The following is a 13,512-nucleotide window of genomic DNA, read 5'->3' on the forward strand; positions in this document are numbered from 1 at the left end:
TCATTTTTAAACTACTGAATTCTATTTAATTACAATAATGTATCTTCATCTGTAGTGAGTGTATGAAGATATTTGATCATGTTTTTATGTCAATTTAAATGCCAATTATATGAGTATTCCCATACTTACGTCATTTGTTGATGAAACAATGTGTGATGATGTTCCATTTTAGATTATTATAACTTGTTGCTAAAATTGTACAATCCTTGAAATCATAATTTAGCAATTTAAATTGCCATTTTTTCCATCGTTATCGAATAGTGTTGTCGTGTTCTTATTGTGCCGCCACGTTTCATCATCACGTTGTGTCCTTTTTTAGTACAATTGTCAATGTCATCAATAATCATCAGATTTATCATTGTCTCTTTTAGTGTTATTATTAGTATTCATCATCATCATGATCATCATCAGATTCATCAACATCATCATCATCATTTTCATCACCATCATATCATTATCAATATCATCATCATCATCATCATTAACTACCAAAGAAAGCTAGAAGTCAGAACAAATATAGTTTAACACAATGGTTTACATTTATTTCTTGGAAATAAAATTTACAAAACGTTTCTTCTGACCTCCATCCGGGTGACTTGAAACACACTAAACTTTGTTTCACCCCGTCCATCACCATAGATACGTATTTATATAATTTCTAACTGGCTTTATTTCAACTCGGAACTTTTTTAGTCAATGAAAATTAAAAATTGAAGTAAGTCCAGGAATTTCTCCTCTATATTCATTGACGGTCGAACTTTATTTGACGTGCTATATATTTAGATTGTGGGATATCCCGTCTCCTCAATTGTCAATAATGGTCCAATTCTGTTACTCAATAGTTGTGTTAATGTATACTGTAAATACTAGTAAAGTTATTATTGGTAAATAGATTACATTGGTCTTATTTTCATTTGTGCAAATTTCAGAGAGTAGTTGAACCCTCTCCATTGTACCCAGATGATTCCCTTTCCATACTGGTTGTTTCTTCCTCTCAGATAAAGGCCATTGAGATTGGCGTGGTGACATGTTCGGTACCACCAAGCTCCAGAATACTGCTCTGCGCAATTTCCGGTCCATGCGTCGTTATCACGGTCAAAGGTCGAGAAAGGTTGACCTCTGTGTAAAGCCATAGCATCCCCTAAAAATATGAAAAAAAATAATAATATATTTCTTAAAAAGATGGTGACCTTTTGCAGATACATTATAATATTTCCATTTCTTTATCTATCTTTCTTTAATGTGATGTTGGCCTGCACTGGTATCACATGTGGAAACAAGTAAAAAGTTCAAACAAAACTACCAAGTTTCGAGCAGAATTTTGTTTAAGAAACTGATTGATATTGTGATTTAGAAAAAAGAATTGATAATTTTTTCCTTTCTATTTTAAAATAAAAAGTTACCTGCATTTCCGCCGTGGTAACGCCCTAGACTCATAGTATAATTGGTTTCTTCACTTCCAACTCTGAAGAAAGTATACATAGCCTCTCGTCGCTCGCCCCTAAAATCTTCCAACTCGACCCAGAGCTCATATCGCCCTTGATGTGTAATCTTGTGGATATTTTCAAGGCCTAACCAGAAGTCTCCGCGTAGTGTTCCAAATCCGTACTTGTACTCTTCCCAGCCTCGGATGAAATTTACGTTCCCGAACCTACGACTTTGGATAACCTACGGACACAATGTATCGTACAGTATTGTAATTGTGTCATTCAATTATTATATAAAGTACAATGCTAAGATGAAAGCAAGATGAAAGATAACACGTACATTTGTCAATTTCATTTGTTTATCGTAAGAACAATTTAGTTTATTTAGTTTGAGTTCATACGAACATTTTTGTAAATAATTCTAGTCTAAAAAGTCTATAAAGCATACTAGATTTAATTTACTTTGTGACTTAGATTCTAAAATGTTAATAGTACTGTATAGTTATAAAGCTTACCGTCCAACCGCCGCCATTATTGTCATGCTGGCAGTATACTTGAACCGGGTCACATGAATTGACGTCCTGGGTATAGATGGTAAATGGTCCATTGATACCCCCTCCCTGTAAACGAATGTCATCACAGTCCCTTGGTAATGGAAATAGAGCTGAAAAATGTAAATATAGAACATTACTTGTACATTGTTAGTACGTTAGAAAAATTGCAAAATATACCTACGTTCTCGGTTTCTCTCCACGCCACAAGATACTTTCTTCGCTTTGTATACGCGCGCATGTATTTACTTACTATGATGAGTTATCTTTAAAACATAATAAAAGTTATGGCCACCTCGTAAAATCAATTATGACAAATTCGTTTCACTACTAGATAATTTGAAAGGGGAAATAGAGAATTTCACCCTTCTGCGCTATATTCGAGGACTGCGCAACTAAGACATTTCGCCAGTTACGAGAGATACTAGCACTTTACGTAATTTAAAAAAACCCGTACATCTTCATCCATGTGGACGCGTGCGTCTCTTTGTGTGCGCTTCCGATACCGATTGTAAAGTTATAAATAATACAAAACAAACTTATACGCACATCCTAATCTGGTCCAAGATTGCGGACAGCAATGTAACGTATCCACATTTGGATTCGTAATTTGACCCGCACATAATCCAAAGAGAAGGACCGAAATCAGAGCTACAACCGGCGCCATGTTCTTTCACAAGGAGTAGTCCTTCTTTGCTGCAAGTTTTACCAACCGGCGTTTCTAGGCGAGTAAAATTTCATTCAGTACGGTCGTGCTGACGGTGAACATTTAATTGGTAAATTGGCAGAATCCGAAAGAGTACAGTCACATCCTGCCGGTGACCTATGCGTCTCATGAAGCGAGTAAGAATACAGAAGTACTTTGCTGGATTGTAATCGTATAATAAATAGGTCTGTAGCCTTATTAGCAATGAAACACATGCGTATACAATATTATAAGTAATTGATTATTATCAACACTTTATATAATATAGGTTAATTTACCGCGATTATATAGTAAGCCAAATTAACCTATTTGGTTTTTAAAACATGATTAAGAAGTTATACAATACAACTACTTATAATATCTTATGAACTAACTTACTGTACTGCCATTTTTGTGTTTAAAAAAGCAATTTTCGATTTGTGTTTAGAATTGAAATGTAAAAAAACTAAATAAACTTTATACTGAATTGTACAGCCCATTATGTGTAGGATATATATTTGAAACTTTTTAAGGACATTCCATTTTCTTTGAGGTTAAAACGCTTTTGGTCTAAGAGGATGTGTACACTGCTCAACAATTGTGAAATAGGATTTTTTTAAACTGTTTTTTTATTCTATGTGCTTAAATGATTCTCCCATTTTCTGTCTAGTCCAGTTTTCCATTGTGAAAGCTTAGCGACATAGGCCTACTCCAAGGCTAATCCTAGGAAACAGGTGCAACTATCTTCGTCATGTATAAATAAGGGGAAAGATTGTGGATATGGATGTGAATATATGGATCAGCAATGTGTGGCATTAAGCTTCGTTCCCACTTAGACACAACGCAATGACGTAAGCGCATCGCAAGAAATGTTACCAATCACGACGCGATGGATCGTCTGAACTGTTGCTTGTGATTGGTCAACTAATCCTACGTCCTAGTGGGAACCAAACTTTACATCACATCTCTGAAAGTAAACATTACTTTAGATGATAATATTTTAAATAGTTCTATAAAACTGTGTCTACAGGCTCTTTTAAATTTTTTACTTTCGCTCTTTTTTTTTCGGACGGCCGTTGGTGCAAATTAGAGATTTAAATCCCTTTTTGTAAAATGGACTAGTCTCTAACTTTTCCAAAATAAACTCTGTATGTTAGAGCTCCCCACTTGGTACAGCTGATGAAGTGATGAGGATGAAGTGTTTACTTGCTGTATTTTTGCTAGGCCTTGTTGGTGCATACACCCCACCCGAATGTTGTCCGGCAAGGTGGGGTGATATCGGTGGTAAGTAAACTATATTAAAACATATATAAAATAATGTAGCTTTATTCTTAACCTTAATTTTCAGTTGAATTTAAACCCTTTTTAATAAACATATCTTAATTATTAATTAAAGATCAAGTGTAAATATTTTTAAAGTTTAAAGTTTATGATATTATGTAAAGTTGTAAAGTAAATTATACAGTAGGTTTTGGGCATGTGACTTACTGATGCTTGCTCATTACAAACTGTAGACCATTATAATTTATCAACAGGTTAGGAAGTTAGGCCATTTATAAATAAATTCGTTTTTATTAGGCTTAATTTGTGGCGTATCGTAATTAATTGCCCTTTGTTAGGTTAAAGTAGTGTAGGCCTAAACAAACTATTTTGAGAGTTTTCTTATGTTGTAACGTGTACTGTATCTTGTAGAAAAGATAAGAATTTGTAACTTGTCATTTGTCATCAATGTAATTAGTTGGATGAGTCATTGGGCTCAAGATTATCGTCATACCATATTTGGAATATAAGTCCAAAATTCTATGAATAATATTTGAGATTAGTAAAAATTTACAAAACAACGACTTTTATATACATAAATATTAAATATGATCTTATGATGATGATGATGCTATAATATTTGACAAAAAAAAATTGACATGATGATAAAGGTCAAATGAAAAGGTCAAACAAACGGGGAAAAAGTCCATCTTAACCGCAATTGGCTAAAAACTTTGTAAAACGTCATTAAATTTTTCAGTAATAATTAATATCGCACCCACTTCTTTCCTGGATATATACTGTCGTCCCTGATTCACTAATTACTTAATGTTTTTTCTTAATTACATTTAGCATTGTTTCCTCTGCCGAGAGATTGTCTCGATATCCGCGACTGGGGAGGACAACGAACAGGGGTGTACGTGATTTACCCCCAGTCCATTGAAAACTGTCGACCCGTCCGTGTATGGTGTGACCAGTCACAGAACAACGGGGGTTGGACGGTAAGTTTAAAAAGTATTTACGGGGCGCCGTTAGAAACATTGTTTATTATTTTGACAAACAAACTCGCTCAGTGGATAAGAGTTTATGTCATTGTAATATTAATCAAAATCATAGTATCTTTATTTGTCCATTAAAAAGAAATTAGTTTTGAAAAACTGGCATGTCGTCATAATAATAGCACAGTAAAAATACACAGAGAATTGCATCAAGACAGAAAAGCACTATAACAACACAAAAACAACACAATTCAAATAATAATGTCGTTAAAAGATTAAAAATTACTTATTATAATTAAATTATAATTATTCAATATTGCACATTATGGTAATTGAAATAATAATAATTATATTTTTACAAGGGTACACTCAACTTAAAACATCAAACATATACTCTCCTATTTATCTTTTAACTCTAGAGTTATAAATGTCGTGTGATATTTTATTTGATTGAAGACTCTTATACCTTTCGCATAAATCGTTTTTTAAAAGAATTGATGCGCAAAAAAATATTTTAAAACTTTTTATGCTAATGAGTATAAACTCTTATTCGTTTTATTTCAAATTTTCAGGTTATTCAAAGACGTGTTGATGGTTCAGTAGATTTCCTTCGAAATTGGGATTCCTACCGAACAGGCTTTGGTAGCGTTGCTGGAGAACATTGGATAGGTCTTGAAAATATGCATCATCTTACCATCCAGGGCAGGTACACAACCGCCGATAATAATAATTATTATTTACGGGTTGTATGGGTGGGTTGAAATTGGGGAGGAGAAGATGATGAGGGCGGGAGGGGGGAAGAGGAAGGAGTGGGTCTGTTATTATTTGGGGCTCGAGAGGGAACAATGATCCCATCAAGATGCGCAAGAAGCAAGAAAGTTATGCCTTAATTATAAGTGTTTAGGTTTGAAAAGTGATATATGGTTCTTTAGTTATGGTTACATATTTCCCAATTGAACCTTGGCGGTAAACCATAAAAGGGGAAGAAAGAAAATGAACCTCCTCGTAACTCTCCAATTTCTAGGTTTATGAAGATGAGCAATTCTTGAGCATTTCTATTTTTTCCTCAGATATGAAATACGTATAGAAATTGAAGATTTCAATGGCCAAGGCAGGACGGCAGACTACAGACTTTTCCGTGTTGGAAATGAATTGAGCAACTATACCCTGCAGGTAACCGGCTTTCAGGGTGGGGGAGCAGGTAAGTTTACCCATTTTCCCGCATTCTACCGTTTATTACCGGCCTACGGTGATTGTGTCATTATTCCTGTATAATAACTCGTTATCTAGTCGTTTTCACACAGCTAATGGACTGAGTATTCTGCCGTTTATTGTAGGCCTAGTGATTTTGTCATATCTGTATAATAACCTGTCGTTTTCACACAGGTAATGGACTTAGTATTCACAATGGTATGCCATTTTCGACGATCGATCGAGACAACGATCCTTGGGCCAGAAATTGTGCTCAGGAGTACACCGGGGCCTGGTGGTATAAGGCGTGCTTCACCGCCAACCTGAATGGTCAGTATCTGAGAGGAAGTACCACGATGTATGGGAAGGGGATCGTGTGGAGCCCGTGGAGGGGGTATAACTACTCGTTCAGGAGGGTGGAGATGAAGATTCGTAGAAATAATTAAATTTAAATTAGTTTTATTTTTAAAACATAGGAGTAATATTTAATATTGATTATTATAATATTAACTGTATCAATGTATTTAATTCCGTTATTTCGTCACCGTCATGATGTCATAATCATTGTCATCATCGTGTTTGTTACATCATCATCAATCTATTTTTAGCAAAGGTTATATCCCAGATTATAATAATATACTATACGTGTGTCAAATATGAACTTTTCCCAAATAATAATTTGAGAATCGAACGTTTTTTGTTTTGTTACAACGTAACGTTAACGTTATTGTATTTGCATCATAACTAAAAAAACAGATATTCAGTACTGCAGATAGGCTATTGTGTGATGTATCTGCTAATTATCAATGTATTTGCTGCACTGTTATTAAACAATAGATGTGTAAAAGGAAAAAAGTTGTAGTGATCTCATTTATTCTTTGATCTAAAATCTTGTTTTGTTTCAGAAAAGTTTGTAAATGCAAACGTTTTTCGAATGTGACGAAGTTTCGCGTTAGGTCTACCGAAACACGTTGGCATTTCGCCGCGAAACGCGTTCGTGACAAATTTGTTATTATTTCGGATTCCATGATGATTCCTTGTTTTATTGTATGATTAAACAAATTAAAATAAAGCATATTTTGAAACAATATTGAAATACGTCACAAAGCAGTATATAGTTTTTAGTTAACTTTGTGTCACGTGAAGGTGGAATGTAACGCGTACAAGTGTCTCGCTGTATTATGATGCAAATTATTACTGTAGCATTATTATGCAAATCGTGGAGTTGTGGTTTGGTTTAGAAAGGACAATGAGAGGGAGTAGGGAGCTGGACGTAAAACTAAAGCCCCTTTCTCACAGAGCTGAAATATGGAATATACCATTACCATGCCGGTATGGTTTTCTGTGAGAACGGGTCGTCTTGGCATCATGCCGGCCGGCACCATGCCGGCATCGACATGACCTGCTTTAGACCTAGTAATTTTCTAGGGATATTCCCCGCATAATGCCAGACGGGCATTCTGTGAGAACGTAACGCCGTTATATTCCGGGGTTCCCTGTCGAGGCTTCAGACACCTTGCGCGGTCAAGTGTATCACTTTGGCGCCGATTCAATTCAATTGACAATAATAATGTCGAACTGGAGGGATAATGAGATAAGAGAGCTGCTTAAAATAAGGGGACAAGAAGAAATTTGTAGCATAATCTATAGCAGGCCTAGCCTAGCCTACTAGGCCATATAGCTCTTTGTTGGTGCCTAACTAGCCTGACCCTTCGTCGCCTTGTAAATTGTACAGCCTTCTAAGGTGTTTTACAGATTGCCGATTGACGGCTAATTAATTGCTGTACCTGTATAATATATGCACAATACTGTACATAGCATGTATTGCATAAATATGCTATAAAGGAAGATAATAATCTGTAACCTAACATTCGCCGCCATATATCCCTAGACAAAAATAATAACAATAAAGGACGCCCTCAATAATTATTTTGTCAGAGACTTTTTATTGGCCGAATATGCCCGACTCCTTTCTCACAGAAAGCCGGTATACCGGTTATATTTCCGGCACGATAGTCCGATGAGAATGGGTATATGCCGGTAACGATACCGGCACGACGCCAGCACTGTACCGGTATATTGCAGACACATCTGTGAGAAAGGGGCTTTAAGAGATAGCAGCCCAATGTTTTTCTCAGAGGAGGAAACAGATGAGGCTTAGGCGCAGGCAAATACTTTATACATATGCCAGGAGAGAAGGCAAGCTACTCTCAATGTGATTTTAGTAATTAAACGGCCAAGAACTCATTGTGATTGTGGCTGTAACTGAGTGGACATTGATAAACTAATTATAAACACATGGGAGAACGTTCCGTAATTATGAATCTTTATAAGCTTTGACTATATGTTGAATTAAAAACCACGAATGGCAATTATGCTTTGTGATATGTTTTAGAGTAGTCCTATATTATTATATTATAATTTAGTGTGACAGTTTGCAATTTTACACTAGAGTGCTGGCAGTGTGACAATTTTGGGCAACGATGAAGTTTTTGTAAACGTGTATGTCGCCCTCTATAGTCCCATATTGTAAACCATTGTTCTTTATAATATCCTTCAGTGGATTTCAAAAGGTTACATACAAATGTATTATGTAACGCTAGACCTGCTCCCAGTCTTTTGACAATAATATTTAGTGTCATCGTTTTTGTGGCATTTCCAGCTCAAAAAGTGTACATATGAAATGCCATGTTTGCAAAAATATTTATCTATTTACCAATAATAAGTCGAAATGGTGTCCAGAACCTAGACTAATGCAAAACCTCCCGTTTCATATTATTCTAACAGTCAACATGAGGCAATTAAAACAGGAACTTGGAGATATTAATTATTTACCTTTATTATATTGAGTCCAAAACCACACACTATTTTACGCTTGCAGAAAAATATTACATAACCAAAAACATTACAAAATCTATTCAATAATTTTTACCAATTAAAAAAATGTTTTAACCAAATATTTGAGGGCAAAAATCCTTTTGATTTTTAAGAAAAAAAAAGAAGAGATTAAAAAGTATGTTATCTGAAATATTAGTAGTATGAATCTGTATTCACTGATTAAAAATACCATCATTTTTATTTCAATTTTGGATTCTTAGGTTTGACAATGTTAGGCAGTTTTTTTTTATTGTGTATTCTGAATATGATACTGAACTGAAGCTGTACATGTTATTACATGTAACTTTCATCACAAATAGAATAGAAATAGTAATGTCCTTTAGATTAGATTTAAATTATAATTGATAATTTAAAAAGTTCTGAACCTTTTAATTGATGAATAGAACATACATTGTACATATCATATTAATTTGAAAAATAAGCACCCAAGAAAAATTAGCAATACTGTACCAGAAAAGAGATACAGGTACATTGATATTAAGCAATTAAAACTTGGTTCCCACTAAAACGCAACGTGTAACCGCAAGTAATTTGCCCAATCACAAGTGATGGATTATCCAAATTGTCACATTGTCATTGGTCAACTTGCTTGCGTTGTCGCTTACGTCAAAGTAGGACTAAGCTTAAGCAAGCAATCTAAGCAAAGCTCATTATATATTACTATAAATAATTATTAGAATAAAAATACTGTATATGTATATTGCTAGTCTACGACTAAATAGCATGACTTCTGCTAGTTGAGGTAATAAGAATTTACTGTTAACATGAACGGTAGTGATGATAGATTATATAACTTTTTGACAATTTAATTATCATATTATTATTATACAATATAACATTAACCACACACACTATCTTTTACCAATAATGTATAGAGAATCTGTAACCACAAGTATAAATTGATATCATATTCTACCACCTTATTAAATTATACACGTTGATATAAAGTTTACGGTACACCACGCATGTAGGAAAAGAATTGTTGAGTTTCTTGACATTCTAATCAATATATACAGTACTTGCATCATCCTCAGGAGTGAGGAGCGTGTATAATACTCTACACTCTCAATCCTGAGGACAAACAAAGCATATTGCAGGGCTATAGCCACCAGTACAGTTGGTAAGCTTTCAACCTGACCACAACCAGTTCCCTTTTATGGTGGCTACATCACTGAATTGATTGAAAGTCTGAGAAATTCAACTTTCCAGAACTACATACATGGTGTACCGCAAATATATATAATCAAACATATTGATTTTCAGCAAGCAAAACCTTTAAAAAATTATTTCTACATATTGTATGAGTTGTTTTATCATTTTTATAACATCAATAACGCAACATCAAGGTACTACACTTTTTAAGTATTCTGAGGTTTTCAAAGCACGAGACACTTTCAATCCAATATACCAATATGCATCAGTAGGCTGGCCCTTAGGGGCGATATATCCACCTTTTTATACTTTTATATTATCATAATTATCAAACGCAACATTAGACGAAACATAGTGGATAATGTACAGTATATTCCATTATACACAGTGCTTGTTTCTTTTATGATACTGTATTATATTATAAGAATTGTTTGGTGTTGTAACTTAACCCAATCTATCCAGATTTCAATTTCAACCCCATTCGAAGTCCACAATAACACCATCCAAGATGTTTCCCATCTCTTAATTCCCCATTCAGGTTTTCAAAATCTGTGGCAAGTTATAATACATTTATAACGTGTTTAAAGAACTTCATTTTGATACAAACAACATATTATTGTGACAGACTGGATCACATAAATCAACATGCAAATATTAATACAGTATATATAATATTTTATTACATAAACACTAACCTTAACCAAGAAGCATGAGCTTAAAATAGAATGACTTCAGTTTACCTTGTGGCCCTTATACCTACCCTATGGTTGGGTTATTATTTCAAGACCTGTATTAATTAACTTATGTGTGTAATTATGCAAATGAGGGATTTTATATCACCATAAGCCAATTTGCGAATACTATTTTAATAGAATCGGTTGAACTCAACACCGTTCCCCTTGTTGCTCATTTGACATTTTCGGAGAACGAAGACGGTGAGAACAATCGTAACGATCATGACAAGCAGAGGCCAGAACAGGATGTTGAATGCGTCCAACGTACTGTACTCTTTCTCGGTGATCGTCTTGTCGACGTGAGATGGGTCATAGTAGCATGTGTAAACCGAGCCAACATCGTGACTGCTGGCAAAACTCTGGACTTCTCCGTTTTTTTTTATTATTATGGTTGCTCCTGGGATGTCATATTCATTTGAGCGATCGTACGAATCGCATGCTGGGTAGGAACACTGGGGAAAAAAAAAATCAATACTGTAGAAATTACATGTCCGTGTCAAATCCAATTTAGTAGGTTAGAGAAGACACCTTATAGTTTAAAGTCTGTTATTATTCCTTACTATTCAATTCAGATCAACTTTTAGAAAATCGGTACTTAATATATTCAAATTATAATATTGTCATTGATCATCTAATTATTAATATTATGTAATTATAATATTGCTTATATAACTAGATTGTTACTAACTGAGCATACTGTTGTAAATTAACTTTTTTGTTTATATATTGATTGACTCAAGCACACATTCATTGTTGCTTACAAAAATTACTTAATTGATTTAATTATTCAGGTCAAGGATCAAAGGTCAGTACCCACCTTTGGGTCACTGTCCAAGCCAGAATAGGTGCGATAGACTTGAGCAGTATGCTTCATGTCTTTTTCATCAGTGTAAACTGCCTGTATGTTGAGACAGGGGAAATTCCCTTCTGTGCAAATCTCTTTGTCATCATACTCGGTATGACAGTTGCATTTTAGGTTCTCCAGGCCCCATGAGACGGATGTGGTGTTACATTTCGCTTCGTTGTATTGCTTCTCGTGGTTGTACGGGGCTACGATGGCAAATACACCAAAGATGAACACCACCATGGCAATGGTGAACACCATTGTTGATGTGAAGATACAGCAGACCTTTTTGCATGATGACCGTCTGGTCTGGTGCACTACTATTACTTGTTGTGTTCCCATCTTGCTGAAGGAATATGAATAAATTTATAAACAAATATCATTTTGACAATAAATTAATATCATTAGCGTATCATTAAGATTAAGTATGCTATGCATCCCCTATAATAAATATACCTCCATGCCATCATAGAGCCTGTAATGTACATCATTCAAAACATCACATACGGTGTTACCAGCGGCCTTCATCTCTCGGCAAAACACCGGTCGTCCGTGTCAGCTAGAAAACCTCTACACAACATACATAACACGCCTACCCTATGCCGCCTAGACGGATAGCCTAGCTAGCTACTCAACAACAACACTGGGACTGACAACTGCATTCGTACAACGCCACCCACAACTAGCCCTACACAGATTGTATATTTACTACATAGGCTATGCTAATAACTAATTAAGCCATAAATCATTAAAATGTTTCCAATTATGCAACTAAATACCCTTTATTTATGTATTTTTCTTCAATGCCAAACTCAATTTCTTCCGTGTTATTTCGTTGCGTTTTCGTCACACACAAATTTGCTAAGTTCGGTGTGAAGAAGATTGGTTGGTTGGCTCCATCATATGACCAACTACGTCATAATTTTAACTTCCGCTCTGTCTCTGCCTGATGTTGTATGTTGTGCAAGTTGTTGGTGAAGGTGGTGGCACATGGTACCACGGAGCTAATTTTAGCTCGCGGATTTCAATTTTGTGCTTTTTTTTCAATTGTACAAACATAAACAAGTGTTCGTCCCCAAAAATAAAAAATTCGACAAGATCTTTGGGTTCTTAAATTATAAGTATTTAGACTTTAGGGGATATAAATCATATTAATTGAGCATTTAAAGCAGTGTTGACGACTATACAGCGCAAATAACCCTTAAAAAAAAATTGCTAACAACTTTTCTATATAAAATTATAACGCGTCTATTCAGAGAGATGTGAGACCATCACTGACGCCTGTGGGGGAAGCAATTTCATATTTTGCACCAGAAACCTTTTCTCTCCAGAAACTATCAGCATGCAAACTATGAGACTACGTCACAGTACTTGACTTAGTTTGAGCATGGACTATTTATATTTAGTCTATGGTTTGAGAGTAAATGTCTCACTCACTCTCGCGTCCGTATCTGGTTCCCACAAAAGACGACATCTCTAGTGGGAACTTCTTTAAAAGTAGTCAAACATGTGTAAATTGTGTATTGAAGAAATACGATCATGCCGATCGCCACCGGCTTATATGTGCTGATGTACTAGGAGAATAATTAATAAAATGGATAGGATATGGGCGTCAGAATTAACCCGTTGCGGCTCTGGAACAGCATTTAAAACACTTTCACCTACATTTTCTTTATATGTAGAAAGCGAGAAGACGTACGTGCTGGTAGTTTAGGTAGGTGTTCTTTCTTTTGGGTGACTGCCACTCTACATGTGTGACTACCCAGTACCCG

The 13,512-nt window shown here is 35.1% G+C and overlaps 3 protein-coding genes across 3 annotated transcripts; 1 reads left to right on the top strand and 2 right to left on the bottom strand.

Annotated features, from left to right (window-relative positions):
• Positions 1 to 517: 517 nt before the first annotated feature.
• Positions 518 to 2,748, bottom strand: LOC140047423 (microfibril-associated glycoprotein 4-like). The gene is made up of 4 exons (XM_072092449.1): positions 2,528 to 2,748; positions 1,943 to 2,091; positions 1,404 to 1,668; positions 518 to 1,141 (listed from the first exon to the last, which is right to left on the bottom strand). Exons 1-4 carry the CDS (start codon positions 2,643 to 2,645, stop codon positions 894 to 896), a joined length of 780 nt encoding a protein of 259 aa, XP_071948550.1. The 5' UTR covers positions 2,646 to 2,748; the 3' UTR covers positions 518 to 893.
• Positions 2,749 to 3,747: 999 nt separating this feature from the next.
• Positions 3,748 to 6,957, top strand: LOC140047430 (microfibril-associated glycoprotein 4-like). Its single transcript, XM_072092461.1, has 5 exons — positions 3,748 to 3,947; positions 4,776 to 4,924; positions 5,494 to 5,627; positions 5,992 to 6,122; positions 6,308 to 6,957. The coding sequence occupies exons 1-5, from the start codon at positions 3,851 to 3,853 to the stop codon at positions 6,556 to 6,558; spliced, it is 762 nt and encodes a 253-aa protein (XP_071948562.1). The 5' UTR covers positions 3,748 to 3,850; the 3' UTR covers positions 6,559 to 6,957.
• A 1,976-nt stretch (positions 6,958 to 8,933) lies between these two features.
• On the bottom strand, positions 8,934 to 12,619 carry LOC140059989 (uncharacterized). Its single transcript, XM_072106007.1, has 3 exons — positions 12,520 to 12,619; positions 11,714 to 12,086; positions 8,934 to 11,348 (listed from the first exon to the last, which is right to left on the bottom strand). The coding sequence occupies exons 2-3, from the start codon at positions 12,080 to 12,082 to the stop codon at positions 11,028 to 11,030; spliced, it is 690 nt and encodes a 229-aa protein (XP_071962108.1). The 5' UTR covers positions 12,083 to 12,086; positions 12,520 to 12,619; the 3' UTR covers positions 8,934 to 11,027.
• Between the last annotated feature and the right edge of the window lie 893 nt (positions 12,620 to 13,512).

The sequence above is a fragment of the Antedon mediterranea genome, chromosome 1 (genome assembly GCF_964355755.1).
Source record: "Antedon mediterranea chromosome 1, ecAntMedi1.1, whole genome shotgun sequence".
Classification (NCBI taxonomy): Eukaryota; Metazoa; Echinodermata; class Crinoidea; order Comatulida; family Antedonidae; genus Antedon; species Antedon mediterranea.